The sequence below is a fragment of the Jatropha curcas genome, chromosome 4, assembly GCF_041381405.1.
Source record: "Jatropha curcas cultivar XTBG-Jc1 chromosome 4, XTBG_Jcur_1.0, whole genome shotgun sequence".
Classification (NCBI taxonomy): Eukaryota; Viridiplantae; Streptophyta; class Magnoliopsida; order Malpighiales; family Euphorbiaceae; genus Jatropha; species Jatropha curcas.
Window position 1 is genome coordinate 22,728,552 of NC_143154.1, and position 27,637 is coordinate 22,756,188.

Consider the following 27,637-nt stretch of genomic DNA (forward strand, 5'->3'; position numbering starts at 1 on the left):
ATTGAGTAGCAGAGTCAATATAACAACTCTAGCTCTTGTAACCGTCTTTTGTTGAGCATTGTATGAGAATCGACTCTGTGTCTCTCTCTCTTTCTCTCTCTTCTCTCTCTTCTTCTTTGAATTCTTGTTCTGAGTTTCCATATCAACTGATATAATGGTTTAATGTCCCAGTGAGCTATTATTGTTGCAACATAGTGGTGTATGGTGGTGATATGGAGAAGAAAGAGAAAGCGAAAGAGAAGGATAATTTTAGATCTGCAATACATAATTGATGAATTGTTGAACCAAACGATTTGTAAAGATAAATTGAAGGCCCAAACGGCTTTACAAAGAGAAATTTATGGATTTAATTTTGTTTATCAAATAACATCAATAATTTTCTTTATAAATGATATTATATACATGAAAGTCAAATTCAAAATCATTAAATGATTTTATATAAAAAAAATAAATGATTTTATTTGCAAAACCAAATTCTAACTCCAGAGTCTTTATTGCTAATAGATATATTAAACTAAAATTTCCTTTTTACCTTTACCTTTTTTGGTTCTCTTTTATTGGAAGAATTATTAATGGCATTTTAGAATTTAATTGTTTCTCTCACCTTTGAACATGCTTTTTCTAAGTTCACTAACAAAAAATTGCAAGGAAACTTTTAAACCAAAATTAAATTCGGGACTCTATATAATTGGTTCTCTAAATTGAGCGGCGAGAAAATAAATTTGACAATCAATATTTCCTCAACACTTGCTCAGTCCAGTGACCAAGTCCAACGAAGTCCAACTAAAACTCTGCTCCTGCTTGCTGGCCACCAAAAAGATCGCATAGCTCGAGCAAATTTTTTCTGCTTCCTCTGCCGATTGTCCATGAAAATATATTGCAGATAGAATCAGATAGTTAGGTACGATAATGGAGAGTGCATTAGCGAGCAATTTTTGTAAGCCTTGTTGCTTTAATTCAAGGAAACGAGTAGTACGTAAAGGGAAGAGAATCACTACCGATAGATTCAACATTCAATCTCAATCTCTCCTTACAACGAACTGTCTCTCCTTGCAGGTTTGTATTTTTTTTTTCTTTTTGCTTTTTAATTCCCTATTTGTATTAATTTATCCTTAAATTTCGCCGTTCCTATTGATCAAGTTTAGTGAAATTGAAGCCAAAGTTTCAAAATTTTAGGGGAAGTTGGTAGAAGAATATTAATTGTTTTGTTTTCTTTGAAATTAAAGTAAGGTTGCTATTGACAAAATGTTTTTCTTTTTTTTTTTTTTTTTTAATGTTAATATTGGTATTTTGTATGTGCAGCTGTAAAGGTTTATGTGTTTGTAATTTGTGTCTCATTTAGTGTGTTTTGGTAGCGGAATGTAATGTAACAAAATGAAAAATTTTTTATGTTTTTGCTGGATTGAATTTTTCATTTGAGTACATAGTATTTGCAGGTAGGCACGGAGAAACAAGAAAGTTCAACTGGTTTTGTTTCGAAAGAACTTGTATGGCCTTCACCTGATGATGAAATCCCATTTTGGAAGAGGGATTTCCCTTCATGGGATGCAAATCCAGAAGTTCCAACGGACATTGTCAAGGATTCGAATCCCATGAACATAATTCATGTTACAGCTGAGATGGCACCGATAGCCAAAGTTGGTGGCCTTGGTGATGTTGTGACTGGACTTGCCCGTGCTTGCCTTTTGCGTGGACACACAGTGCATATAATGCTTCCTTTCTATGAGTGCATTCAAAAGCAGCAAATCAGTGACTTGGCATTAGTCACAACATATAACTCATATCATGACGGCAACTGGGTCCCAACTAATGCATACCGTGGAGTAGTTTCAGATATTCCAGTGATATTTATTGAGCCATCAAATGAATTCTTCAAGGGGCAACAAGTGTATGGTGGTTCATACAATGAGTTGGAAGCTTATTTGTTTTTTAGCCGTGCTTGTCTTGAGTGGATGCAGGTTTGTTGCTTGCATAACGATTTTCTGTCTCCCAGTAATTGTCTATTTCCACCTTTTAAGAACATGTATTACTTGACCTACTTTTTGTTAGATCACTTTATATGAATTGAGTTAGGAACATAAAATATCACGGTTTCAAGTTTGTATATTTTACATTGAAGGAAATATAAACAAATTGCAGGTTATTTTGGTAATCTTTAGTTGTTGATACCATGCAGAAGAATTTTACACCTGCATTTAGCCACCAGCTTCAATAATGTGGAATAAAGAACTTGATTAAGTTGACATCTCAACCCATACGGTCTTATAGTTCTTGGTCTTAAAATTTATTGTCCACCTTTGGTTCCTTGATCGACTTTGATGGATCTTTTTTCTTCTGACTTGGTTTGCTCCAAATTTCTAAGAAAATTATATATCATAGCAGGTTACAGAAATTCAACCTGACATTATTCATGTCCATGAGTGGCAGACGGGTGGTTTGCCTCTGCTTTACTGGGATATGTACCACTATCTTTCACTGAAGGTTTCTATTCCCTTGTCAGTATAGATATACTAATTTTCACTTGGTAGCAAATATGGTATTATCATTTGAATACCAAACTTTGTGTTTGTAGAATCCACGAGTGGTTTTGACTATACACAATATGGAGCATTATGGAGAGTGCCGGTATGTTATTGCTTCTCTTCAATTTTTAAATAATAATGTTTAGTTATGTTTACTATTCGTTCTTTTATGCAACCATTGTATCTAATGGTGATGTATAGGATTTTAAGGATGATTATGGTTTGTTAGTCACTGAATAAATACATTCACTTGTGCGTCTCCTGTCTCCCTGAAGGTTTATTACTCCATTCTTACTGATGAATTACAAGAGAGCTGCCATTTTGTTATATTGGACTCTTGAGATCTGGGTTATTATATAAAATTTATCATTTTGGTTTGTCACTCTTATTTGATTCTAACATACATAATTGTTATGGACTGCTATTTGAAATTCAATGTTGTCAAAGATAAAACTTTTTGGATTTATTAGGCCAAGTACAAATTCTGTATTTTAACTGTCCAATTAATGTACATAGATCTAATGCTCATTTACAGCTGATTGCTTCACATCTTGGTGATAAAATTTTACTTAATTATCCCTTCTGCCCTTTAAGAATACTCCTTAAATAAAAGCATAAAGTTTTGGGGAACAACAAATGCATTATGGAGTGTTATTATTCCAAATTGGTGCAATAAAAATATTTAGGCAATTTTGAATATGGCCCTATATTTCAGGGGCCTATTTGATCTTTATTGCCCGAAAATAAAATCAATTTTTAATGACTATGGGTTTGTTTTGCATTGGCAGGAAAGAACAACTGAGCAAGTCTGGTCTTGATGGGTCTATATATGCAACTGTTGAGAAGGTGAGTATATATTATTTTATTTTTATCTTTTAAAGTTACATATAGCTTGAGAGCTGTATTTTAAACATCCAAAGCTAATGATTTAGAGTTCATGCCAAAGAAGCTTTTCTTTTCTCCTTTTTCTTTTTTATCCGTGTTTTATTCCCATTAAACATATGGATATAGCAAAAACACCGTGGATCATGTGAGTGTCTGGTGGGCTTGCTTATTCTTCTTCTTCATCCTCCAAGAGTTATTCTCTAACAGTCTTAGCTGAATTTCCAGCTGACCCATATCACTGACTAATAGATTGATTCTAATATCTTTGAATGTGGCAGGCAGTTGATGATCGAACCATTGGCCATAATCCTGAAAGGTTAAGCTTATTGAAAGGTGGAATAGTATACAGCAATGCAGTAGTGTAAGTAGTCTTACGGGAGTTGTGGGTTTCGATAAAATCTGAATGCAAATAGGTCTGCCATTATGCGAAGTGTTTGAACATAATTTTGTTGCCTATAAATTGTTACCATGGTCAAAATTCAACTTTACATCATAGGCCTACTAAAATGGTGCTCCAACTCTACTGGACAAATCAATCCTAAGTAGAAAGTGAGGATTTTTAAAGTTGTAATATATGAATTTAATTCTCAGGTTCATCTGAACTTGGAAACAAACAAATATAGAATTATTGGATTGGATGAATGAATTTAGGTGAAGAACCTTGCTCAAATATGAGTAATTTTTGATTTGGCCCCTTGACTTGAGGTTAATTTGAACCAAACATAAAAATTATAACTTCTATATCCTTATTACTTTGAAATTTTTATGGCTTATTTGGAGAGATTGGATTCATGATTGGAGAGATAAATATTTATTTACCAGAATTATGAAGAAAATATGTGAATTGTGATCTCTCTTGTTGGTATGTACATAGGATCAGGTGGGGCAGTAAAGATAAGTTGTAGGGCTACTCTTTTATGTGCCAAAAAAGGTTAATGAGTAGTGTTCAACCTAAATGTTTGTGAACCTTAAAGTGACCTTTGGGGATAATTACATAAAATGCTAATAATTTAAATATATTCATTTCTAGTATAATAATTTGCTGTCCTCCTTTTGGATCTGCCTATGGCATGGTATAATTTCAAGGATACATAGATAAAGAGTTAGGATACTTGGAACGATAGTTGTAACTAAAGGCTTCTTCAGGTCAGCAATTGGGGTCAACTGTAAGCGGCTGATGGTTGCAATTGATTGTAAAGTATTTGGTGATTCAACTGTTAAAGTTCAGTAAGATTATAGAAGGACAAATAAGGACATTATTTTATGTATTTTATGACAAATTATACTTATTCTGTGCAATTATATTTTTAGTATTAAGCATATAGAATACATACTAATAGAAATGATGATAGTTTTAAGCAAAATTTTTATCATCTTTTATGTTTTTATTTTTGATGGATATGATAATAAGAAAATAAACAATGCATATATAAATATATCTATATTATTTGAAACTATTAATTTAATACTACTATTTTAATTGATATTAAAAAGGGTTTTCCAATATGCGTGTTAACATTTGAAAAATGAAGAAAAAAAAAAAAACTTCTTTAATTATTAGCAAGTACCTTTGTAATTGTTTGGAAGTTCTACTGAATTGGCTTGTTGACCAGAGTGGCCTATTCATAAAGCACCTCCTTCCTGTGAGATATTGATAAAATAGGGAAAGTGCAGTTTCTTGACTTTCAAGCCTTTCAGTTTACCCTATAGTTAATAGGGAGTCTCTTTCCCGCGTAGGGACGAAGATCCCATTCATCTACCACATATACTTTACTTACACAAGTGGTCGAGCCAGAGAAGCCAATAGACGTATTGAACTGTTAGAGTGTAGAGGCGTCTCTTTTCATATTTTAAGCTCAGTTATCAGAACTAATAGAATTCTTTTTTTTTTTAATAATAGCTAGATTTTGAGTCGTAAACTAGAAATTCTAGCTTTTGGTCCAAAAGCCATTTGTAGCTATAAAGTTCAAAAGTCAGTGATTGATAGAGTTGCTGACTATTGGCTTTACCAAACACCCATGGCTTCAAAAAGTCAAATCAAATTGGTACTAAACGGTTGACCATATATGACTTATGAATAGAAATACATGTTGAAATCTTTGTGATTAAAGTAAATAAAGCATTTCCTAGTTTAGGTTTATTCCTAATTAGTGTAAAGATTGTGTTTCTTAGTTTAGGTTTATTCCTCTTTATATTACTTCCTATATTGGAACAGTTTTTTGTATATATATATAGTGGAGTAGAGGTTGAAAAATATAATACAATTGAAAGAAATAAAACATATTCTTCCATTTAATTTCTACATGGTATCAGAGCCATTGCCGTGAATTTTTTGGCAAAGGTTTCAGTTTGCAAAGTGGTCTAAGATACACACAGCACCGCCGGAAGTGGGAGTTGGTCGTCATTGCCTGTCTCAGAAGGAAGAACGACTGTCGATCGACACTCCGTCCAAACCACGTCGCCGTCTGACCACGCGCGTGCGCCTCTAAAAGATTCTGACTGTTCTTCACGAGCCTGCGCGTGCGGCTGTTTTCGGCGAGCTCCGTCGATGATTCTTGTTCCGGCGACTTTGACTCAGTGTGGCGACTCAGACCTATTGGTTCTTCAGCACCAGTTTTGCCTTTTTTGGAATTTTTTCCCTTTCCACTACTGCTGTTGCCTTTTACCGCTGCTGCCTTTTTTTACCACTGCTGCCGTTTAAATCTTTTTTAAGATATGGTTGACGGAAAGAAGGTAGATACGGTTTTTCACTGAGAGAGCCCCTCACTTCAGATTAGTCCGGTGAAGTTAGATGGAACAAACTACCTGACTTGGTCTCGGTCTTGTTTATTATTCATTGAAGCTAGAGGTTTGCAGGGATACCTTGATGGTGGAGCAATTAAACCAGTTTCGACAGATCCGGCCTTTAACAAGTGGAAATCCGAGAATTCTCTTATTATGTCTTGGTTAATAAATTCCATGTAGCCAACTATTTCCCGAGGATATTTGCTTCTTGATACAACTAAGAAGATATGGGATGCGGCTTCACTGACGTATTCACAAACTGGAAACTATGCTCAGAGGTATGAATTGCGACAGAAAGTTCATGAAACCAAGCAGGGAGATCTGACTATCGCTCAGTATTTTGCTAAACTTAGTGAGTTATGGCAGAAACTGGATTATTATCTAGACTTTCAAGCAAGATGTACTGATGATGCGACTCAAGTTCAAAAGTAGATTGAAGTAGAACGTGTGTATGATTTTTTGGCTGGCCTAAATAACGAGTATGATCAGATTCGAATCCAAGTTCTTGGACGAGATCCTTTTCCATCCTTACGACAAGCATACTCATTTCTACAGCAAGAGGAGACTAGGAGGAGCGCTATGGTTCATAGATCTACCATTGACAAAGAAGGGTTGATTGCTAATTCCGCAAGAGAACATATCCAGGCTGCAAAGAGCAGCTCTTCAGATAGAGATCAATTATTTTGTGACTATTGCAGTAAGAATAGGCACACTAAGGAGTTCTGCTGGAAATTACATGGACCGCCAACTAAAGGGCGTGGAGGAAAGAGTGGAGCTTTATCTGAGGAACCATCTACTGCTAGAAGCTTTTCTGATAAGGAGATTCAGTCCCTGAAACGATTGTTGTCACAGCTTGATTCGTCCTCAACTCAGACTGCAACCTCTAATTTTCTTAATTCAGGTAATGCTTTCCTTACCTTTCTTGCAAAAATTGCAAAACCCTCTTGGGTTATAGATTCAGGAGCAAATAAACATACAACAGGCTCTATAAAACATTTTCTCACATATTTTAAGTATCAAGGCACAGACAAAATTCACATTGCGGATGGCTCCTTAGTACCAATTGTTGGCACAGGTTCTATTGATTGTACTTCCAATATTAAACTCTCCCTTGTTCTTCATGTTCCTAGACTTCCTATTAATCTGTTATATGTTAGCTTAATCACAAAACACTTAATTGCAAAGTAACTTTTTACCCTACTCATTGTATATTTCAGGAATTGAATACGGGGAGAACGATTGACAGTGGTAGCTTGCGCGATGGACTGTATCTATTGGATGACATTTGTCGTTTGTCAAATTCGGGTACCAGTCAAGCTTTGTTAGGAACTTCTAGAAATCCTTCCCATGAAGTTATTCAATGGCATAGGAGATTAGGACATCCCTCTTTTTCTGTTTTAGGACGTTTATTTCCCACTTTGTTTGCTACATGTGATTTTAATTCATTACTATGTGATGCTTGTGAACTTGCCAAATACACTAGGCATTCTTATTCTCCAATTAATAATAAGAATTTGTTTCCTTTTGCTACTATTCATTCTAATGTTTGGGGTCCTACTAAAACTGTCTCTCTTTCTGGTTATAGATGGTTTGTGACCTTTATTGATTGTTGCACTAGATTGACTTGGGTTTATTTGATGAAAACAAAAAATGAAGTTTTTTTTGTGTTTTCAGAACTTCCATAAAATGATTTGTACTCAGTTTGATGCGCATGTTAAAATCCTAAGAACTGATAATGGTACTGAATACATGAATGTAGTTTTTCGTACCGATTTAGATTCTAATGGTATTGTACATCAGACTAGTTGTGTCAATACTAGTGCTTAAAATGGAGTAGCGGAAAGGAAAAATAGGCATTTACTGGAAGTAGCTAGGTCCCTTATGTTCACTATGAATCTTCCCAAACCATATTGGGGGATGCTATTTTGACCGCTGCTTACCTTATCAATAGTATGTCTCTTCGTACTTTAAATTTTAAAACTCTATTAGAGGTTCTTCAAGGAAAAAACTCTTATATTGTACCTCCTCAAGTCTTTGGTTGTGTTTGCTTTGTTCATCAGAATGGTCTAAGCAAAATTAGATCCTAGAGCATTGAAGTGTGTGTTTGTTGGTTACTCTACTACTCAAAAAGGGTACAAGTGTTATCATCCTTCTTTTAGGAAATACTTTGTGAGTATGGATGTTACCTTTCGGGAGTTTGAATCTTATTTTCCTTCCCAGTCACCTCTTCAGGGGGAGAAATATCAGATGAAAGAGGTGATGGATGACATTTCTTTCCAGGGGGAGATTCCTATAGACATAGATAGTAAGAGAGAGCAACCACCCAAATCTCTAGGAAGATTGGATAGACCTGATTTGAAAACCTACACATGGCGGACTAATACAGATACAACCATGGAGCATGAGACCTCTTATCAACCGTCCTCTCCAATTTCAGTCCCTGAAGATACAGAAGAACAAGACATTGGTGAGTCTTCTTTAATTCCTGTTAATTCTGATCCTAATCTTGATTCCAGTCCTTCTGACAATTACCTTAATATTCCTATTGCTCTTAGAAAAGGAGTTAGAACATGCACTAAACATCCCATCTCCCATTTTATCTCCTATAATGCTCTGTCCCCTTCCTATAGAGCCTTTGTTTTGTCTATTTCTTCTGTTTCTATACCGCAGGATTGGCAAGAGGCATTACAGGACTCAAAATGGAAGGCTAGAATGGTTGAGGAGATGAGAGCTTTGGCAAAAAACGGGACATAGGATCTTGTAACTCCTCCACCAGGAAAGAAGCCAGTTTGATGTAAATGGGTGTTCACAATTAAACATAGGGCAGATGGTTCAATTGAGAGGTGCAAGGCTAGATTGGTAGCCAGAGGATTCAGTCAGACCTATGGAGTTGATTATCAGAAAACATTTGCCCCTGTAGCCAAGATGAACACAATCAGAATTTTGTTGTCTTGTGCAGTCAATCTTGATTGGGAGTTATATCAATTTGATGTTAAAAATGTTTTTCTACATGGTGATTTGAAAGAAGAGGTGTATATGGAGATTCCTTTTGGATTTGATGATGACAAAACTAGAGGAAAAGTTTGCAAGCTGAAGAAGTCATTATATGGGTTGAAACAATCACCAAGAGCATGGTTCGAAAGGTTTAGTAAAGCTATGCTTTCTTTTGGGTATATTCAAAGCGATGCTGATCATACTTTGTTCATTAAACATCATGAAGGTAGGATCACATTGCTTATTGTTTATGTTGATGATATAGTGATGATTGGACATAATGAAGAAGAAATAACTCACTTGAGAAATTTGTTAGCTAGGGAGTTTGAGATTAAGGATTTGGGAAAGCTGAGATATTTCCTTGGGATAGAAGTTGTAAGGTCAGAAAAATGGATTTTTATTTCTCAAAGAAAGTACATCCTTGATCTCCTTAAAGAAACTGATATGTTGGGATGTAAACCTGCAGAATCACCTATTGAAGCCAATCATAAGCTTCAAGCTGGAGTGGGAAGTTCAGTTGATGTTGGCAGGTATCAGAGATTGGTCGGAGATTGATTTACCTTGCCCATACTAGACCGGATATTGCCTATGCTGTAAGTTTAGTGAGTTAGTACATGCATGACCCTCGGGAGTCTCACTTAGAAGCAGTGCATCGGATTCTAAGATATTTAAAATCAGTTCCAGGTAGAGGACTTTTATTTTCTAAACATGGCCATTTAACAATAACAGGCTATACAGATGTGCATTGGGCTGGTTCCCTTGATGATAGGAGATCAACCTCAGGTTATTGTATTTTTGTTGGAGGGAACCTGGTCACATGGAGAAGCAAGAAGCAGGCTGTTATTGCAAGGTCCAGTGCAGAAGTTGAATATAGAGCTATGGCATAGGGAATCTGTGAACTTTTATGGTTGCACAGATTAATGGAAGAGTTAAAGTTGGTTGAAACAATAAATATATCCTTATTTTGTGATAGTAAAGCTGCCATCGGTATTATGAACAATCCAGTTCAGCATGATCGAACTAAGCACATAGAGATTAATTGTCACTTTATAAAAGAGAAGATAGTTGAAGGTTTTATAAGTGTCTCTTATATAGCTTCAAAAGAGCAACTAGCTGATGTTTTCACAAAGGGTTTGCATAGCAAGCTGTTTCATCCTTTAGTTTGCAAGTTGGGCATGATTAATATCTATGCACCAACTTGAGGGGGAGTGTTGAAATCTTTGTGATTAAAGTAAATATTGTGTTTCATAGTTTAGTTTTATTCCTAATTAGTGTAAAGATCGTGTTTCCTAGTTTAGGTTTATTCCTATTTAGATTACTTCCTATATTAGAACAATTTTTCGTATGTATATATAGTGGAGTAGAGGTTGAAAAATATAATACAATTGAAAGAAATGAAACATATTCTTTCCTTTAATTTCTACACAACACATAGCAGACAAGCTATGGGTGTTTCAAATCATTAAATATATAAGATATAACTTATACACTTGCTGATGATATGCCATGAAGAATTGGATGTAATTTATTTCTATATATCACATTTATTTTTAGTGTTTCAACCAGTACGAATATAAAAGTGAACTTCAGTAATAGCTCACATAAAATGTTATTTCTGTTTTTGTTTTTCCTGTCAAACAGTCAATTCTCTGTGCATTTTGCAGTACAGTCTCTCCAACATATCTCAAGGAAACACTCTGCTCTGGATGGCTGTCAAGCACCTTGATAACGCATCGTGATAAGTACGCGTCCACCAACACTCTGGTTTATATATGTATCTACAAAATTTTTTTGATTTAGTTATTACTTTTCTTTTGTAGTAAAATCAATTTTGGTTGACCACAATATTAGCTATTGAAGCATGCAATTAGATAATTGTGCTGTGGTTAGTGGCTAATTATTCATTGTAATTATTTTCTTTCTTTTTTTTTTTTTGGCTCTGCAACAATAGCTTCAGAGCAGGTCATGATGTGCTGCTTTTATCTGTTGAACTCTTTCAGCTTGAATGATCCGAATTTTGAATATATTTACAGCTGAAGAAAGCTTTTGTTAAGACTAGTGATAATGACAACTTTTGTGGAATCTTGATCAAGTCCAAAAACAAGCGGCTCTAGAAAATGCAAGTTTGAAGACTTATCATCTTTATAGGTTTTATATGTTTGTTTCAGGAAATTAGCTACCATTCCAGTATTTTTGACTCTTTATTCATGTTAGAAAACATCCATCTTTCTGTATTTATGGTAATCTGAATCCTTAGAGGATTAGGATTAGTTTTAGGCATGTCTTAAAGGTTTAGGATTTATTTGATTGCCACTCTCTTTCATCTGCTAATCTGGTACTCTTGCAATTTTATAGGTACTTTGGTATTTTAAATGGAATAGACACTGCAATTTGGAATCCTGCTACAGATGTTTTTTTGCCTGCCAAGTTCAATGGTAACCTTTTACTTTGTTATCTGCAAATTTTTGAACCTAGGATTTTCTTGTTGTGTTTTCTATGGATACCTTTACTCCACCTAGCTCTGTGATGTGTGAGATATAGGATTATTGCTTTCTGTATTTTTATATCATCATTTGATGTGTGAGATATAGGATCATTGCTTTCTGTCTCATACTTCTACTCTACTTGTTCTCTATATACTCAACACAATAAATTTGTTGTTTCACTTTTCATTTTATATAAATGTGTAGTGGACATGTAAAAATTTCTGCTTAACTGTTTTTTGGTCCATATTTGGTCTCATAATGGTACATTTGTACTATTTTTTTTTCACCTTTTTATGTTAATTGTAGTGCTTTTTAAGTTTCACGAGGACTATATATTTTTGAAATATAAGTTTGAGATGACTTGTATTTACTTGATGCTATTTCGTTTCCACAGCTCAAAATCTTGAAGGCAAGAAGATATGCAAATACTATGTACAAAGGGGACTTGGCTTAGCTCCTAAAAGCATTGGAGCTGGTAACTATGTGCCAGATGAAATGCTTAAGGTCCCCTTGGTTGTTTGTATAAGTAGACTGGTTCCTCAAAAGGGTCTTCATTTGATTACCCATGCAATTAAACGCGTTGAAGAACTTGTAAGTTTATCGTAACCCTTCAAAGTACATGCTCTTTCTCTCTTTCTCCAAATTTGCTATTGACACACTATGTTGCCCTCCCCCAAATCAAAAAGATAATGATTAAAATTCTTGACTAGTTATGAACAAGAGGGTAAATATGACTAATAGTTATCATAGAAAAGTTTCCTTCTCATGTTACTTGGACTTAGGCATGAGTGTAAGATTGATATCCATGCTTGACAATGGCATTTTAATCTTCTTTTCTAATTATATCTGTTTTAAGCATCGAATATATATTAATCATGGATGCACCAGAGTAAGTTGAATTGTTAGAGATGAAAAAATGTTGAAATATTTATGCTTGTTCTGCCCTTTAATATTTGATTAGGCTTGTGAGCACTTGGGTTAAGTATGGTAATACTCAAAACTTAACATGACTCTTTACCTGAGTTCAAGCTTGACTTTTACTTTAAATGAGGCAAATCTAAATATTATGCAAGTCAATTCTGAACTTGACTGAGTTGAAAGTGTTTGAGGATTTGGAATTCTTGATGATTTGTATTGATGTATAAGGCCCTTTAAATAGGGAGAATACAAACAGAATATGGAAAGGAATTACAGAGATTAATTACAGGAAATTAATTGTAATCTGTTCCTAAATCAGAGGAATGATCTGTGGAGATATCATCGGCTAAGACTCCCCCGCAGTTTGAGCGGGCGGAGGACAGACACTCAAGCTGGATCGAAATGACTGGAACAACTGTCGAGATAGGCCTTTGGTGAAGATGTCAGCATATTGAAAAGCAGATGGGACATGTGAGACCCGAATGTGGCCTATTCGAACTTTCTCCCGTACAAAGTGTATGTCGATCTCAATGTGTTTTGTGCGTTGATGCTGGACAGGATTGTCAGACATATACACTGCTGAAACATTGTCACAGTATACGACGGAGGCCTGCTGAAGTGGGAGGTGTAATTCCAGAAGTAAATTGCGAAGCCAGGTGGTCTCTGCAACAACATTGGCTACTCCTCTATATTCTGCCTCTGCACTAGACCGTGAGATAGTAGGCTGCCGTTTTGAAGACCATGAAATCAAATTATCACCAAGGAAAACACAGTAGCCACTAGTTGATCTTCTGGAGTCTGGGCATCCACCCCAATCTGCGTCTGAGTATGCTACCAAGGTATGTGTATTTGTCTTGCCAATTCTTATACCGTAGTCAACTGTGCCTTGTAAATATCGGATTATTCTTTTGAGAAAGGCATAGTGTGGATCCCGCGGTTCATGCATGAAGAGGCATATTTGTTGAACAGCATATGATATATCTGGGCGTGTGAATGTGAGATACTGTAATGCGCCAGCAAGACTGCGGTATAATGTTGGATCATGGAAGAGAGGTCCATCAGAAGCACTCAGTTTTGATGATAGATCGACTGGGGTGGCACACGGTTTGCAAGAGGACATTGAAGCTCTGGAGATGATATCCTTTGTGTATTGAGATTGATCCAAAAATAACCCACCAGATGTCCGTGTCACTTTGATTCCCAGGAAATGATGCACCCGGCCCAAATCTGTCATTGCAAACTCTCGTGAGAGCATGCGGATAATATTCTGCAATAACTCATTAGAAGAGGCAGTGAGCACTATATCATCAACATACAGAAGTAAATAAGCAAGCTGATTTCCCTTTGAGAAAATGAATAGGGAATTGTCACACACACTGCTGCGAAACCCATGAGACAGCAGATGGGTTGCAAATCTGGTGTACCATGCCCGTGGAGCCTGTTTGAGCCCATAAAGGGATTTTTTCAATCTGCACACAAAATGAGGGTATCTTCTATCTGTGAAACCCGGGGGTTGATGCATAAAAACAGTTTCATTTAAATGCCCATGTAAAAACGCGTTTTTGACATCCAACTGGTGTATTGGCCAAGAACGGGAAACTGCAATGGATAACACAGTCCGTATAGTAGCGGGTTTCACTACGGGACTAAAAGTATCGTCACAGTCAATGCCCACTGTTTGAGATTTGCCATTTACCACCAAACGTGCTTTGTACCTTTGAAGTGACCCATCTGATTTAAATTTGTGTCGAAAAAGCCACATACACCGAATGACTGGTCGGTCAGGAGGGCGAGGCACGAGTTCCCATGTATCATTTTCCTGCAAAGCACGAAACTCAGCCTGCATAGCACTTAACCAATGAGGGTCAGAAAAAGCTTTTGCATAAGAGGTGGGTATTGGTGAAATTGAGGTGGTCATAAGGGCATGGCGAGCTTTGGAGCGGGTGGTCATTTGATGAGTATTCTGTGCGGGTTTTGATACAGCGGTGGTCTGAGTGTTGGGATTTTGAGAGACAGGTGCAGCAGTGTGTGGGGGTGCCGTAGCATTGGCCACTGGGTTAAGGGGCTGTTGTTTATGGCGGCGGGTGTATATTATGGGGTGAGAGATTGGGCGTTTTTGGGTTTGGGTGGTGTTTGGTGTTGGGTGAGGTTGTATAAACTGAAATCCTGGTGGTGGTTGTTCATCAAGAAATGTGCATGTTTTGGGTGGAGTTGGAATGGTGTATGGGAAAGTTTGTTCATCAAAGGTTACATGTCGTGATATTTGGATCTTCCCGGTTGTAGGGTCAAAGCATCGGTATCCCCTAAAATCTGGAGGGTATCCAAGGAAGATGCATCTAACGGATCTTGGGTGTAATTTGTGGGGTTGGGTTGCGGAGGTATTGGGATAACAAGCACACCCGAACACACGTAAGTGATCGTATGTCGGGTGGCGGAGATATAAGGCAAAAGTGGGTGTGAAATAATTGAGACGTTTGGTTGGAAGGATGTTATGGAGATAGGCAGCAGTGTGAAGTGCTTCGACCCAAAACATAGGTGGTAATTGAGCATGGATGAGGAGTGAGCGGATGATGTCGTTGAGACGACGAATCATGCGTTCAGCCCGACCATTTTGGGAAGATGTTTGGGGGCATGAAAAACGGAATAACAGACCATGTTGTTGGGCAAAAATTTTGAAGTTATGGTTGTCAAATTCTCCCCCCAAGTCACATTGAAAAGTTTTGATATTGCGGTTGAATTGGGTGGCTATGAGTTTATGGAATTTAGTAAAGGTGGTGAAAGTTTCAGATTTGAACTTGAGAGGGTATACCCACACATAATTGGAAAAATTATCAATTAGCACCATGTAGTATTTATATCCAGATTTGGTTGGAATAGGGGAGGTCCACAAGTCACAGTGTATTATATCAAATGGTGAAAAAGTAAAGGAATTTGACTCATAAAAAGGTAATCGTTTGCTATTAGATAAATGACAAGAATTGCAAAAAAATAAATGCTTGTTCTTATTACAAGGAAGACCAAACTGTTTGGTTAAAACATCTAAAACTTGTGTGCCAGGGTGACCGAGGCGATCGTGCCAAGGTAAATTGGGAGATGTGATTGAACAAGCTTGTGGTGGTAGGGTTGGTGGAGTGACAGGATAGAGATCTCCGGTACTATTGTGGCGGGAAAGGAGCTGTCCCGTTTTGAGGTCCTTCAAAGAGAAACCAAAAGGGTCAAATTCAACAGAAATATTGTTATCACGTGTAAAACGGCGGACAGATAATAAATTTTTAATGATATGTCGGCTGTAAAGTATGTTTGGGAGGATGTATGTACGGTTAAGGATGGGAAGGTAACCTGTTCCTGAGCCCTCAATTGGTAAATAGTGTCCGTTGCCGACTAAAAGTTTAGTGTTAACAGGAAAAGAGTTAGGGTTGCGAATCATACCTCGGTTGTCGGTGACATGACGTTCTGCCCCTGTATCCATGATCAGATTTGGATCTGTGTAGTTGAGTTGCATCGTGTTATAAGCTTGGCTGAGATCGGAAGGACTTAAAGCATCATATCCAGTATGCGGTGGAGGGGGATATGGTGGTGCTGGGCCGTATGGCTGCTGTTTTGAATAAGCGGCATAATGGGCATTGGGTGTGTTTTGAATATGATTTGGTGGCCATGGAGTTTGTGTTGGGTAGGGACAAGGTGGAGTGTTCCACCAAGCCCATTTTGGGTAGGTTTGATTGGCGGACTGATGGGTTATAGCCCAAGGAGTCCCCGGAGAGTTTCCCCTGTAGCCGCGTCCTCTGCCTCTGCCACGTCTGCCTCGACCACGGCCTCTATAATTGGAGTGGTAAGAACTGTTGTGAGGCTGATTGTTTTCAGGTTGTTGAGTTGTGGCCGGCTGGGTTTGGTTTGTCTGCGTGGTTGGAGCGACAAGGACAGAGGTGGTTTGTTGTCGTGCAGCCTGGCGAATGACCTCATCATTCAACATGGTTCGTGCAAGGTCCCAGTCTGCGTTTTGTGAGTTAATAAGAGAAGCTATGGCGTCGAATTCTTGAGGAAGGCCACGAACCAGTAAGACCAATCGGGATTCTGTAACTGGTTGGTCAACATCGTTCAGTTGGTCGGCGATGTCTTTCAATTTCTTGCAGTAATCATCAACGGAACTGCAGGCTGCAAGGGTGAGATTAACGAATTTTGTTTCAAGAGCTGCCGCTTTTGCTTTCTTGTTGCTAAGGAAGATTTTCTCAAGTTTCAGCCATGTTTTTCTAGCCGTAGCTTCAGTGTCGAGGATGCGGGTGAGCAGTTCATCAGACACGGTACTGTAAATCCATTGAGACACCAAGGCATCTATTTCTTTCCAAGCACTGTATGATGGATCTGTAGAGGCTGGGGGTGGCGTGTCATCAATGTGATCAAGAACACGGTATGCAATAGAATGAAACTTGAATAATTTCACCCATGATGTGTATGTAACTGTGCTACCATCTAGGGTTCTTATTTTTGATTGGATGTTAGTCACAGAGTAGGCAGGGTGAATGGAGGTGGGTGTTTGTGTCATGGCTATTGGCGGCAGCAGCTAAAAAATATGAGAGAGAAAGGAGAGGGAGGGATAATTTTCAGAACCGAAGCTCTGATACCATGAAAGTGTTTGAGGATTTGGAATTCTTGATGATTTGTATTGATGTATAAGGCCCTTTAAATAGGGAGAATACAAACAGAATATGGAAAGGAATTACAGAGATTAATTACAGGAAATTAATTGTAATCTGTTCCTAAATCAGAGGAATGATCTGTGGAGATATCATCGGCTAAGATGAGTTACATTCTTAATCTATCAATGAGTTAAAAGTCTGGAAGACAATATTCAGAGTATGATGATATGAATAGTTTTTGTGCAGAACAACAGAAGAAAACTCAAAAAAAAAATAAAAATAAAAATAAAAAAATCACCTTATTGTTAATATGCTTCCAATCACTATATCTTTGTTTAGAAGTTTCAAAGTTTGGTTGAATCAGTACATACTCTTTTCTTTTAATGTTTTGTATAACTCTTGTTTAGATTTTCTTTAATTCATGAGTCATGGGAATTTCGATACTAACATGTAAAAATGAATTATTGTGCATTAAATTGAGTATAGTTATGTTCTGAGTCCTAAAATGCTGTCATCATTATTTTAGGATTCAAATCTTAGGTTTGGGATTATTAACACTGTGTGTATGCATTAAGCTTTTTGAAGAACAGAAGATTCTAACTGCAGATGTGAAAGCAAATGGGGGTTGTGGGTAAAGGAATTTTAGGTGTGAATATTTTATCATTGATGTTTTCTATGCTTAATCAAATTATAATAATACTAGACTTGATTTCATTGGTCAGAACTTTGAAATGTGTGTGAATTGATGTCCCTGTATAAAGCTTAATTTTCTATTTATTTCATGTGTGATTTGTCATTGCAACGTTGATGTATACTTCTGAGTTGCATGATGCTGTTCCAGCACGACAGACGAAATTTATCATCTATTTCTTGAAGCCATTTATTTTGCATAGAAGTTCCAAAGATTGATGCAATGGATCATTAAATGAAATTTAACACTTCTTTTTGCTCTGCTATTGTTGTCAATTCAGGGTGGGCAGATGATTATCCTTGGAAATGCTTCAGATGGCCAAGTTAAGGGAGAATTCAAACATCTTGCAGATTTGGTAATGAATTGAGATAGTTTCTGCTAGTTCAAGATTGCAAATGTTTCTTCTGTAGCATGAATTATGCAAGCTATTTGAGTTGCATGCAAGCTATCAGAGTTGGTCTTACTTGATGCAGTTTTGATAACCTATTTTTTATTATGCTTTCTTGGCTAATGATTCTCATTTTCAATGACTGAGATAGAGATGGTGTTCTTGATTGTTAAAATTATCAAAATTAAGTTCAGTATCATATAAATCATGGTGGTGTCAACCCGAATCAATGGGTTTACAGAATATTTTGTGCTACCTTGCTTCCTTCTATAGAATGTGCACCATTTTTTTTTTTTTTTTTTGTGGCTTTTGTTGTCCAATCATCAAAGAAAATTTATACTTCCAAAATATATTTAGTCTTTTTGCTGGATGTGTTGAAAGAGGAAAAAGTTGCCACAACAAGTGAAAACCACAAAAGGTGTCTTTTTTATCAGCCTGTTTTCCTAGATGTAACTTTTTATTACTAGAAAACAACAGCCAAAAACCAAAAAAAAAAAAAAAAAAGGAAATTCATACCAAAGAGGCCTGTGAATAAAAGGTTGCAAGTTTTGTCTAGGCATGAAGTTGTAAGCCCTGACTTATATTTTTGCCCTTTTCACAAGAAACCACTTGTAACTCAGAACGGAAAAGTATATTCATTAAATAAATGTTAAACCCTTTTATTTATAAAAAAAATAAAAAAATAAAAAAAAAAAACCTTTTTTGCTATTATTTGTTTGATTTCTCTGCTGAAATACTTCTATTTCCCTTTTGTTATTTCTTTTTTTGCTGCAAGACTATTGGAAGCTATAAATACTCACTCATCTTTCTGTTTCGTAGCATTTCTGTGGCTCCAGCATTCGTATCCTATTAATGTATAGGTAAATCAACTGCTTTACTGATTTCAAAACTTCAGTTTCTTTGTCTTCTTTTTTTTCCCTATCCTTTTTACCCTTTTCAATAATACTGGAGTTCTGTTCCTAAGGGCTAAGAATACTTTTCCTTGTATATAGTTTGTTTATTCTATTAGCCTAATGTTAAGTGTAAAGGGTAGAATAGAAATTTACATAAACTCTCTAGGTATAAATAGAGTTGTAACTATTGTCCATGTGATATTGAATAAAAAAATTCTCCAAAAGTAACACAAGTCAACATGGTATCAGAGCCTTACTAACCTTTCTTCAGCTCATGTACAGTAGAGAGAGAAACCAGTTAGAGAGAATCAAACGAGGGAGTGATTCAGCCGGCATTACATTACTTAAGTCATTTCTCCAGACTTAGTTCCAAACAAAAGACTTTCATTGTTGAAGTATGTTTTGGGTATTGAAGTGTCTAGGTGTAAGAGAGGCATCTTCTTATCTCAAAGAAAGTACGTCCTCGACTTACTGAAGGAAACTGGAAGTTGGGTGCCAAGCCATGTAGTGCTCCAATAACTCCTAATTTGCAACTTTCAATTGATGGTGAGCTTTTTGATGATCCTGAGATGTATAGAAGATCGGTGGGCAAACTGAATTATCTTACGGTAACTTGTCCAAATATTGCTTGCTCTGTGAGCGTCTTTAGTCAGTTTATGTCTTCTCCTACTGTTATCTATTGGGAAGTTTTAGGACAGATTTTGTACTACGTGAAAGGTAATCCAGGTCGTGGCCTCTTTTACAGTGATCATGGGCATTTAGAAATTGCGTGTTTTTAAGATGCAGATTGGGCATGTTTGAATGTTGATAGAAGATCAACTTCAGGATATTGTGTCTTTGTGGGTGGAAACTTGACATCGTGGAGGAGCAAGAAACAAAATGTAGTCTCACGATCGAGTGCTGAATTAGAATATCGAGCTATGGCACAATCTGCTTGTGAATTAATTTGGATTCGTCGGTTGTTAGAGGAAATTGGCTTCAAGTCGTGCTTGGCTGCAAAGTTATGGTGTGATAATCAAGCTGCTCTTCACATTGCATCAAATCCAGTATTCCATGAACGAACGAAACATATCGAGATTGATTGTCTTTTCATTTGTGAAAAGATACAACAGGGTGTTATTTCTACAAGGCACGTTAAAACAAGTGATTTGTTAGGAGATATCTTTACAAAAGCTCTAAATGGACCTCGAGTTAACTATCTTTGTAACAAGTTAGGCATGATTAACATCTATGCTTGAACTTAAGGAAGAGTGTTAAGGACTAGTTGTAAATAGAGTTTTGTTATGAGTTAGATTCCTAATAGGGGATGAAAGCTTTGGCAAAAAGTGGAACTTGGAACCTTGTTGCTTCTTCAGTAGAAAAGAAACCAGTGGGATGTAAGTTGGTGTTTACAGTAAAGCATGGAGCGGATGGCACAATTGAAAGGTACACGGCTAGGTTGGTAGCAAAAGGATATATACAGACTTATGGTGTTGATTACCAAGAGACTTTTGCTCTAGTAGCAAAGATGAACACCGTCAGAATCATTTTGTCATGTGTTGTTAACCTAAACTGGGAATTACATCAATTTGATGTAAAGAATGCTTTTTTGCATGGAGATTTAGAAGATGAAGTCTACATGGACATTCCTCCGGGGTTTGAGTGTCAGAAAACCAAGGAAAAGGTATACAGGTTGAAGAAGGTTCTATATGGTCTCAAACAATCACCTAGGGCGTGGTTTGACAGATTCAGTAAGGCCATGATTTCCTTTGGTTACACTCAGAGTAATGCTAATCATACCTTATTTATCAGACACTGTAACGGTAAGATCACATTACTCGTTGTATATGTTGATGATATGGTTGTAACGGGAAATGATGAAGTAGAAGTTGCTCGCCTGAAGAAACTTTTGGCCCAAGAGTTTGAGATTAAGGATTTAGGGAGCCTGAGATACTTTCTTGTGAAGTTGCTAGATCTAATAAAGGGATTTTCATCTCTCAAAGGAAATATGTCCTTGATCTTTTGGAAGAAACATGTATGCTAGGATGTAAGGCAAGTGATTCTCCAATTGAGGTCAATCACAGATTGCAAGCAGGAGTTTGGAAGATAGTTGATCTGGGCCAATATCAAAGGTTGGTTGGTAGGTTGATTTATCTCTCACATACTAGACCTGATATTGCATATGCTATTAGCCTTGTTAGTCAGTATATGCATGGCCCTCATGACTCTCACCTTGAAGCTGTCTTCCGTATATTGGGGTATCTAAAGTCTGCCCCTAGAAGAGGCATACTTTTTTCAAAGCATGGCCATCTCAAAATTGAGGCCTATACTGATGCAGATTGGGCTGGATCTCTAGATGACCGGAGATCGACTTCAGGCTATTGTACCTTTGTTGGAGGAAATTTGGTCACTTGGAGGAGTAAAAAACAAAATGTAGTAGCTCGTTCAAGTGCAGAAGCTGAGTATAGATCCATGGCACTAGGAGTTTCTGAAATGTTATGGGTGAGAAAGTTAATAGAAGATTTGAAATATTCAAATTCAGGAACCTCAATCTTGTTATGTGATAACAAGGCTGCTATTAGCATTGCTCAGAATCTGGTTCAGCAGATAGAACAAAGCACATAGAGATTGACAAGCATTTCATAAAAGAAAAAATCAACCAGAGTGTTTTGAAGCTTACTCATGTGACATCGGATAATCAACTAGCGGATATTTTTACTAAGGGGCTAAGTAGCAAAGCCTTCCACAACCTAGCATGCAAGTTGGGCATGCTTAATATCTATGCACCAACTTGAGGGGGAGTGTTGTCTTGTATATAGTTTTTTTATTCTGTTAACCTAATGTTAAGTGTAAGGGGTAGAATAGAAATTTACATAGACTCCTTAGTTATAAATGGAGTTGTAACTATTGTGTATGTGATATTGAATAAAAAAATTCTCCAAAAGTAACACAAATCAACAAACTGCTTTACTGATTTCAGAACTTCAGTTTCTTTGTCTTTCTTTTTTTTTTTCCCCCTATCCTTTTTTACCCTTTTCAATAATACTGGAGTTCTGTTCCTAAGGGCTAAGAATACTTTTTCCTTGCATTAGTTGAATGAATATATATATATTTATATATATATTTTTGGTGCAATAGCTCTATTTATTTCATATCCATATAGTGGTTGCTGACTATTATCTTTGTACACAGTGAGGAGCTCTCTCACATGCTTTATGCTGCGGCAGACATAGTATTAGTTCCTTCCATATATGAGCCATGTGGACTTTCCCAAATGCTTGGAATGCGATATGGTGCGGTATGTATGAAATAGTTAAGATGATTGATTCTCACTATTTGAGTGGCAATACTAAAATGTAAGTTTCTTATTTTTCTTGCTTATTTACTAGAAAATGTCTAAAGATTTGATGGTTTTGCTTGTAGTAACACTGTTTATAAAATTTCTTAACACAATCGCATACTATACATGCTAGAACTTTGTTGCTCGGAATCACGATTAGCATGTTTTGGATATTGTTATAGGATATACATGAAGGGTACATGTATGGTGTAAGTTTTAGGAATGACAAAAGAAGGTGAAATTTTAATTTCAAGTATGACATTGTTTCAGGTACCATTGGTTAGAAAGACTGGTGGCCTTGCAGACACAGTGTTTGACATGGACGATCAGTCAAACCATGAGATTGCTAATGGGTATTGTAATTTCTAACTGTGAAAATTTAGTTCTCTATCTTTACCATTTTTTTTTTTCTAATGACTGAGTTTTCAAGTCCATTTTGCTCTAGGTTTTTATCATTGGCAGCATCAATGATTAAACATTGGCCATCATGCATTTATTTTTTATTAACTATTTGGATTTCCCCTGATTATTCAGGGTTTTCTTGTATCTTAATTGATATTTTTTTCCTTAAGCAAGTTATATATGCGGATCAGTTTCTGTATAGTGACAAAAAGCTATAGCTGGTGGAAAAGAGAAACTAACGTAACACAAAATTCATTATAGCACTATCATATATGTATAATAACTTATAATGAGAGTCTGTACAAGCTTTCATTGCATAATCAGCGGCTGGCAAAGTGATCTGGCTGGGTGGTGTCATTATGCACTTCATGGACTCAGCAACTTCAGTTTGGCCGACACTCTGTTTTTCAAAACTGAAAACAGAGAAGATATTTGCACCGCTGCTGTGTTTCTTAAAGCTGATTCTGTTTTTTGAAAGCAGAGGAAAATAATTTTTGAAATAGGAAAAATAAGGCCTGATGCCATGTTGATTGTAAGGAGAAGAAATTTTTTCTGTTATTTCTCTCTTAATTGAAGACTTGCATTCAGCCTATATAAATACACAAACCTAAGTCTAAAAAGGAAATTCCAGAAAGGGAAAAAAATCCTCCTAAATTATTTCTCTAAGGTACACAATATCACACGAGTTAACAGAAGTTATTGATATTTTAAATGCAAAGGATAAAGTTTGGCAGGTATTGGTAGCCGATGGATCCTTCCATGGATTGCATAATCATGAAAGTTACAGTTTGGACAAGTTCTTGATGATAGTGCTACTTTTATAACTTCTAGTGTCATTGAGATATCAAAATTTGGTTTCTAAGATCTTGCATGTCTCATGCATATAGCGCCATGAAACTGCTTATATGTAGAATAAGCTTGCTAATAAGATGAAAGATACTGTTTCTATGTATTCAACCTTCTGATTGGTTACTACTTTCTGTGAAGTAACAGGGCTTGCAAGACACTAATCTCCCCTGGTCCTTTGCAGAGAATTCTATGTCCCATTGGTTTCTATGACATCCTTGAAAACAATTCTGTATTTTAATTCTCTGTAGATTTTTTAACGGTTGTTTTAGATGTAATATTTTGTGCTGGGAGAAATTAGATTGGTTGACATCCTTCTCATTGTGCTTCAATTTATAAATCATCATTTTTGCCATTTCTATCTATGTTTTCATCCCGGAAAGTCAATGTTTAAAAGAAAAAATGTAAAGCCCATTTGCAATTTTTGTGTATAAAAGACATCACATGCTCATAGTTTTGGCTGAATGGATCATTGCTTGACTTTTTTTTCTTGTAATTTGAAACATTCGTCTCATAAGAAATCATCATTTTGTTGCAATGAGTTTTTGGCCTCCAAACTTTCTTCATTGGAAAAAGAGGAGCAAATAGTCAAATAGGCTTCCCATTGTTGACCCAAGTAGTTGGTAGAAAGTCAATGGATGAAGGAAACATACATGCATAAATGTGTTAATTTGTCTTTGATAAGCAGATATGGTCCTTTGCTGTTTCAGATGGATGAGCAAATGTTTGTTGTTTCACTAATCTTCAATTGCTTGGTTGTAATATGAAATATGATAATTTTTTTGTCAGGTTTGTCTTTGAAGGGATTGATGAAGGATCTTTAAATTGGGCTCTAGACCGTGCATTTGCTTATTACAGAGACAGTAAGTTCAGCCTGTATTAATTCTTGCATTTTTGTCATCACATAGTTGACAATTTGTTTTACCACCCAACATTTTTACTTTAATCACAGTGGGAGATACATGGTCATTTATCTTTTCCTTGAATAATTAAATAATAATATTTTATTTGATTTAGCTACGAAATACCTTTTTTTTTTTTATCAATTTAAGTCTAATTGCTAAAATAGTGATAAGAATGTGAGAGGTTGAGGTACAAATAGACGGACTTGGGCAGACCAAATTTTCTAATGCTTAAAATTTACCACTAATTTCAATTTTAATAGTTGGATGGAATTGAAATATTTTGGCCAAAATATTTCAATTCCATCCAACTATTAAAATTGAAATTAGTGGTAAATTTTGAAGTGCAAATAGATAAAACTAAAAGAATTGGCTAAATTTGATTATGCATGCAAAGTTCTATTTTGTCCTTTTTAAAATGGGAAAATTGCTATTTTGTCTTTTTATTTTGTCAAAATACATGATTTTGCCCTTGCACTTTTAAAAATATATAGTCTTATCTCTATATTTTTGCCTCCGTTATACTATCATACCATTTTGTTAATTTTTTTGTACTTTTCCGTTAAATACAGGTAGAAATTAGTTAATTTTGGCAAAATACAGAAACAAAATAGCTAATAAATACAAGGATAGATTTGTCAATTTTAACAAAATATAGGACAAAATAGTAATTTCTTGATAAAAAGGTACAAAAAATTAATGGAAGGATATAACAGCATAAAGCAGAGAGAAAAAATAGGACTAAACTGTGTATTTCTAAAAATGCAAGGAAATATTATATATTATGGCAATATACAAGCATAAAATCATAGTTCTCTCTTTTTTTTTTTTTTTTTTAATTTGGCCTTTTAATTAGTGTCGTAATTTTAATTTCATTTATGGATACATGTAAATAAAATTGATTTTAATTGTGATTATATAGCAGGTATCAAACTTGACAATACTATTCTGCTTCATTTCTTTTTTCTTTTTTTTTTTTTTCAAAATTACCATATTATCAATAGATATCCAAATATTGAAAGTTTGAAAATTTACTGGATTGATGGATTGGATTTTATTTAATAATTCAGTTACTTAATTGGATTAGGATATACCTTAATTTGGTCATGTTTGCTGATAACTCTATACCTCTTAGTTCCTGCTAAATGCTCAGGTGAAAGAGCTACACATTAAGATTCGATGATTTGACATATGGTCGACTTGGCTCTTTCCAATTTAACATTGATAATCTTTAGGGTTTCCAAATATCAATGAACTAGTTTAAGTTACAATTCACGTATCTTTTGTATGCCTTAACTAAATTCAGTTCTCACTGTAGTTCATCGTTGCAATTAGATTTTCTGATATCTCAGATAGGTTTTGAGATGGCTTTTGCATGGTCACACACTCACGGGCATGGACAGTTCGAATATGATGCTTTAATGGAATTCCAATGATAACTATAGGTGCCTGTGGATAGAGTAATAGTTCATTTCATTTCTTGTCCAAAAACTATACGGCCGAAGGGATAGCGCTAAGGCAGCAAGCTCCATGACATTAATGTATTTAAGTTTGGTTTTTTTCTTTCTTCCATTTTAAATTTCAATTTTTTGCAGAGCCAAATGAGTGGAATCGCATTGTAAAGAAGGTTATTGAAACCGACAATAGCTGGCATAAAACAGCGGGGAAGTATATTGAAACTTATGACTCGGTTAGAGTGAGATCCTAAGAATTTCCAGGTGAGGTTTGCTGCATCCATCAAAATTGCATATTTGGCAATTATTCCCATACATAATGTTTGGAATAAATCTCTGTGGATTTCATTTCATTTATAAACGAAATCTTTTTTTGTTCATGTTAATTTATAAATGAATTTTCATGTTTGGATCAACTATAGAATTCATTTTAAATATTTTACTAGTTTGTACTTATGAATTCATTAGTTTTAATAAGTTGTACTCTTTTGAAGTTTAAAGTTCATTTTTGTTTCCCAAAAAGAAAAAAAAAAATTCCGAGAGTTCTGCAAATTCTATCAATTTTGATATCAAACATAACTAATCTATAGAATTAAGATTGTGGAATTCCAAAACATGAAAATTTGGATTTATAGGGTCTGATCGGAAAAATTAGTTATTTTAATAGCTAGTAGTTTGAAAAAAACTGTTATCGAACACAGCCGTACATGAGTTCTATGAAATGTTATGGGATTCATTCACATCAAACAAGCTCATAATGTAAAAGTGCTGAACTTTTTTGTGAATAATTATTTTCCTATCTATCCTTTGCTTCTGCTTTTGACTTAAAGCTTGGTTATGCAGAAAATATGTTAGGTGAAGATGACTCGCAGATAGTGGGAAGAGTGGCATCAGAACTGGATTAGTATGGAAAGCATTACTTATTGAATGAGTTACATAACCTTCAGGAATACAGAATGTCATTTAGAAAAATAAGTAAATAAATAAAAGGAGAATGTTTCTTTCTTTGTATCTTTTCCAGTTCTGTTAAAAATATGACCATATGAAGTACAATTTTTTTTTCCCTCTTTCAATGATTGTTATCAAATTAATGAAAGTTCTTGTAAACGAAAAACTCAAACCTAAAACATTGTTTTCTCACACAATTAAGGGGAATTAGAAGATCAACTAGAACACAGTTGATTGCTATGATTGCGAATCTAATTCGATTATCATTAAACATGGGCAGCCTTGTTTTAAACTTGATTAGAAGGTTGATTGAACTTGAACAACCTCAAATATCATTTATTTAAAATTTTAAAACTTACATAATTAAGCTTTTTTCCGTCGATGCAGTCATGCAGTCAATTGCAATCGTTAAAGTAAATGACACTTGCACTCAACTAAATTGGAGTAAAATTAAAATAGGAAAACTTACTATTTAGTCTCTGGTAGATTTAGTGAAACTAACTACTTCATTCCTCTATTTTCAAAAGTAGATGAATAAGTCTGTCTTTTAAAAATTCTAACTAATTGATCC

The 27,637-nt window shown here is 35.6% G+C and overlaps 2 protein-coding genes across 3 annotated transcripts; both read left to right on the forward strand.

Moving 5' to 3' along the window:
• Positions 1-692: 692 nt before the first annotated feature.
• LOC105642270 (uncharacterized) lies at positions 693-27,214 on the forward strand. Of its 2 annotated transcripts, none has more exons than XM_089720233.1 (16): positions 693-1,056; positions 1,437-1,958; positions 2,380-2,481; positions 2,573-2,625; positions 3,311-3,368; positions 3,686-3,768; positions 10,850-10,927; positions 11,541-11,620; positions 12,066-12,262; positions 18,195-18,269; positions 19,122-19,162; positions 22,367-22,472; positions 22,785-22,867; positions 24,552-24,625; positions 26,260-26,382; positions 26,962-27,214. In XM_089720233.1, the coding sequence occupies exons 1-15, from the start codon at positions 910-912 to the stop codon at positions 26,370-26,372; spliced, it is 1,812 nt and encodes a 603-aa protein (XP_089576359.1). In that variant the 5' UTR covers positions 693-909; the 3' UTR covers positions 26,373-26,382; positions 26,962-27,214. The 2 variants fall into 2 exon arrangements, with proteins under 2 accessions (XP_089576359.1, XP_089576360.1); XM_089720234.1 differs by having other exon boundaries at positions 695-1,056; positions 2,383-2,481.
• LOC149497002 (uncharacterized) lies at positions 3,775-10,831 on the forward strand. Its single transcript, XM_089720235.1, has 2 exons — positions 3,775-7,092; positions 7,409-10,831. The coding sequence occupies exons 1-2, from the start codon at positions 6,771-6,773 to the stop codon at positions 7,432-7,434; spliced, it is 348 nt and encodes a 115-aa protein (XP_089576361.1). The 5' UTR covers positions 3,775-6,770; the 3' UTR covers positions 7,435-10,831.
• Positions 27,215-27,637: the final 423 nt, after the last annotated feature.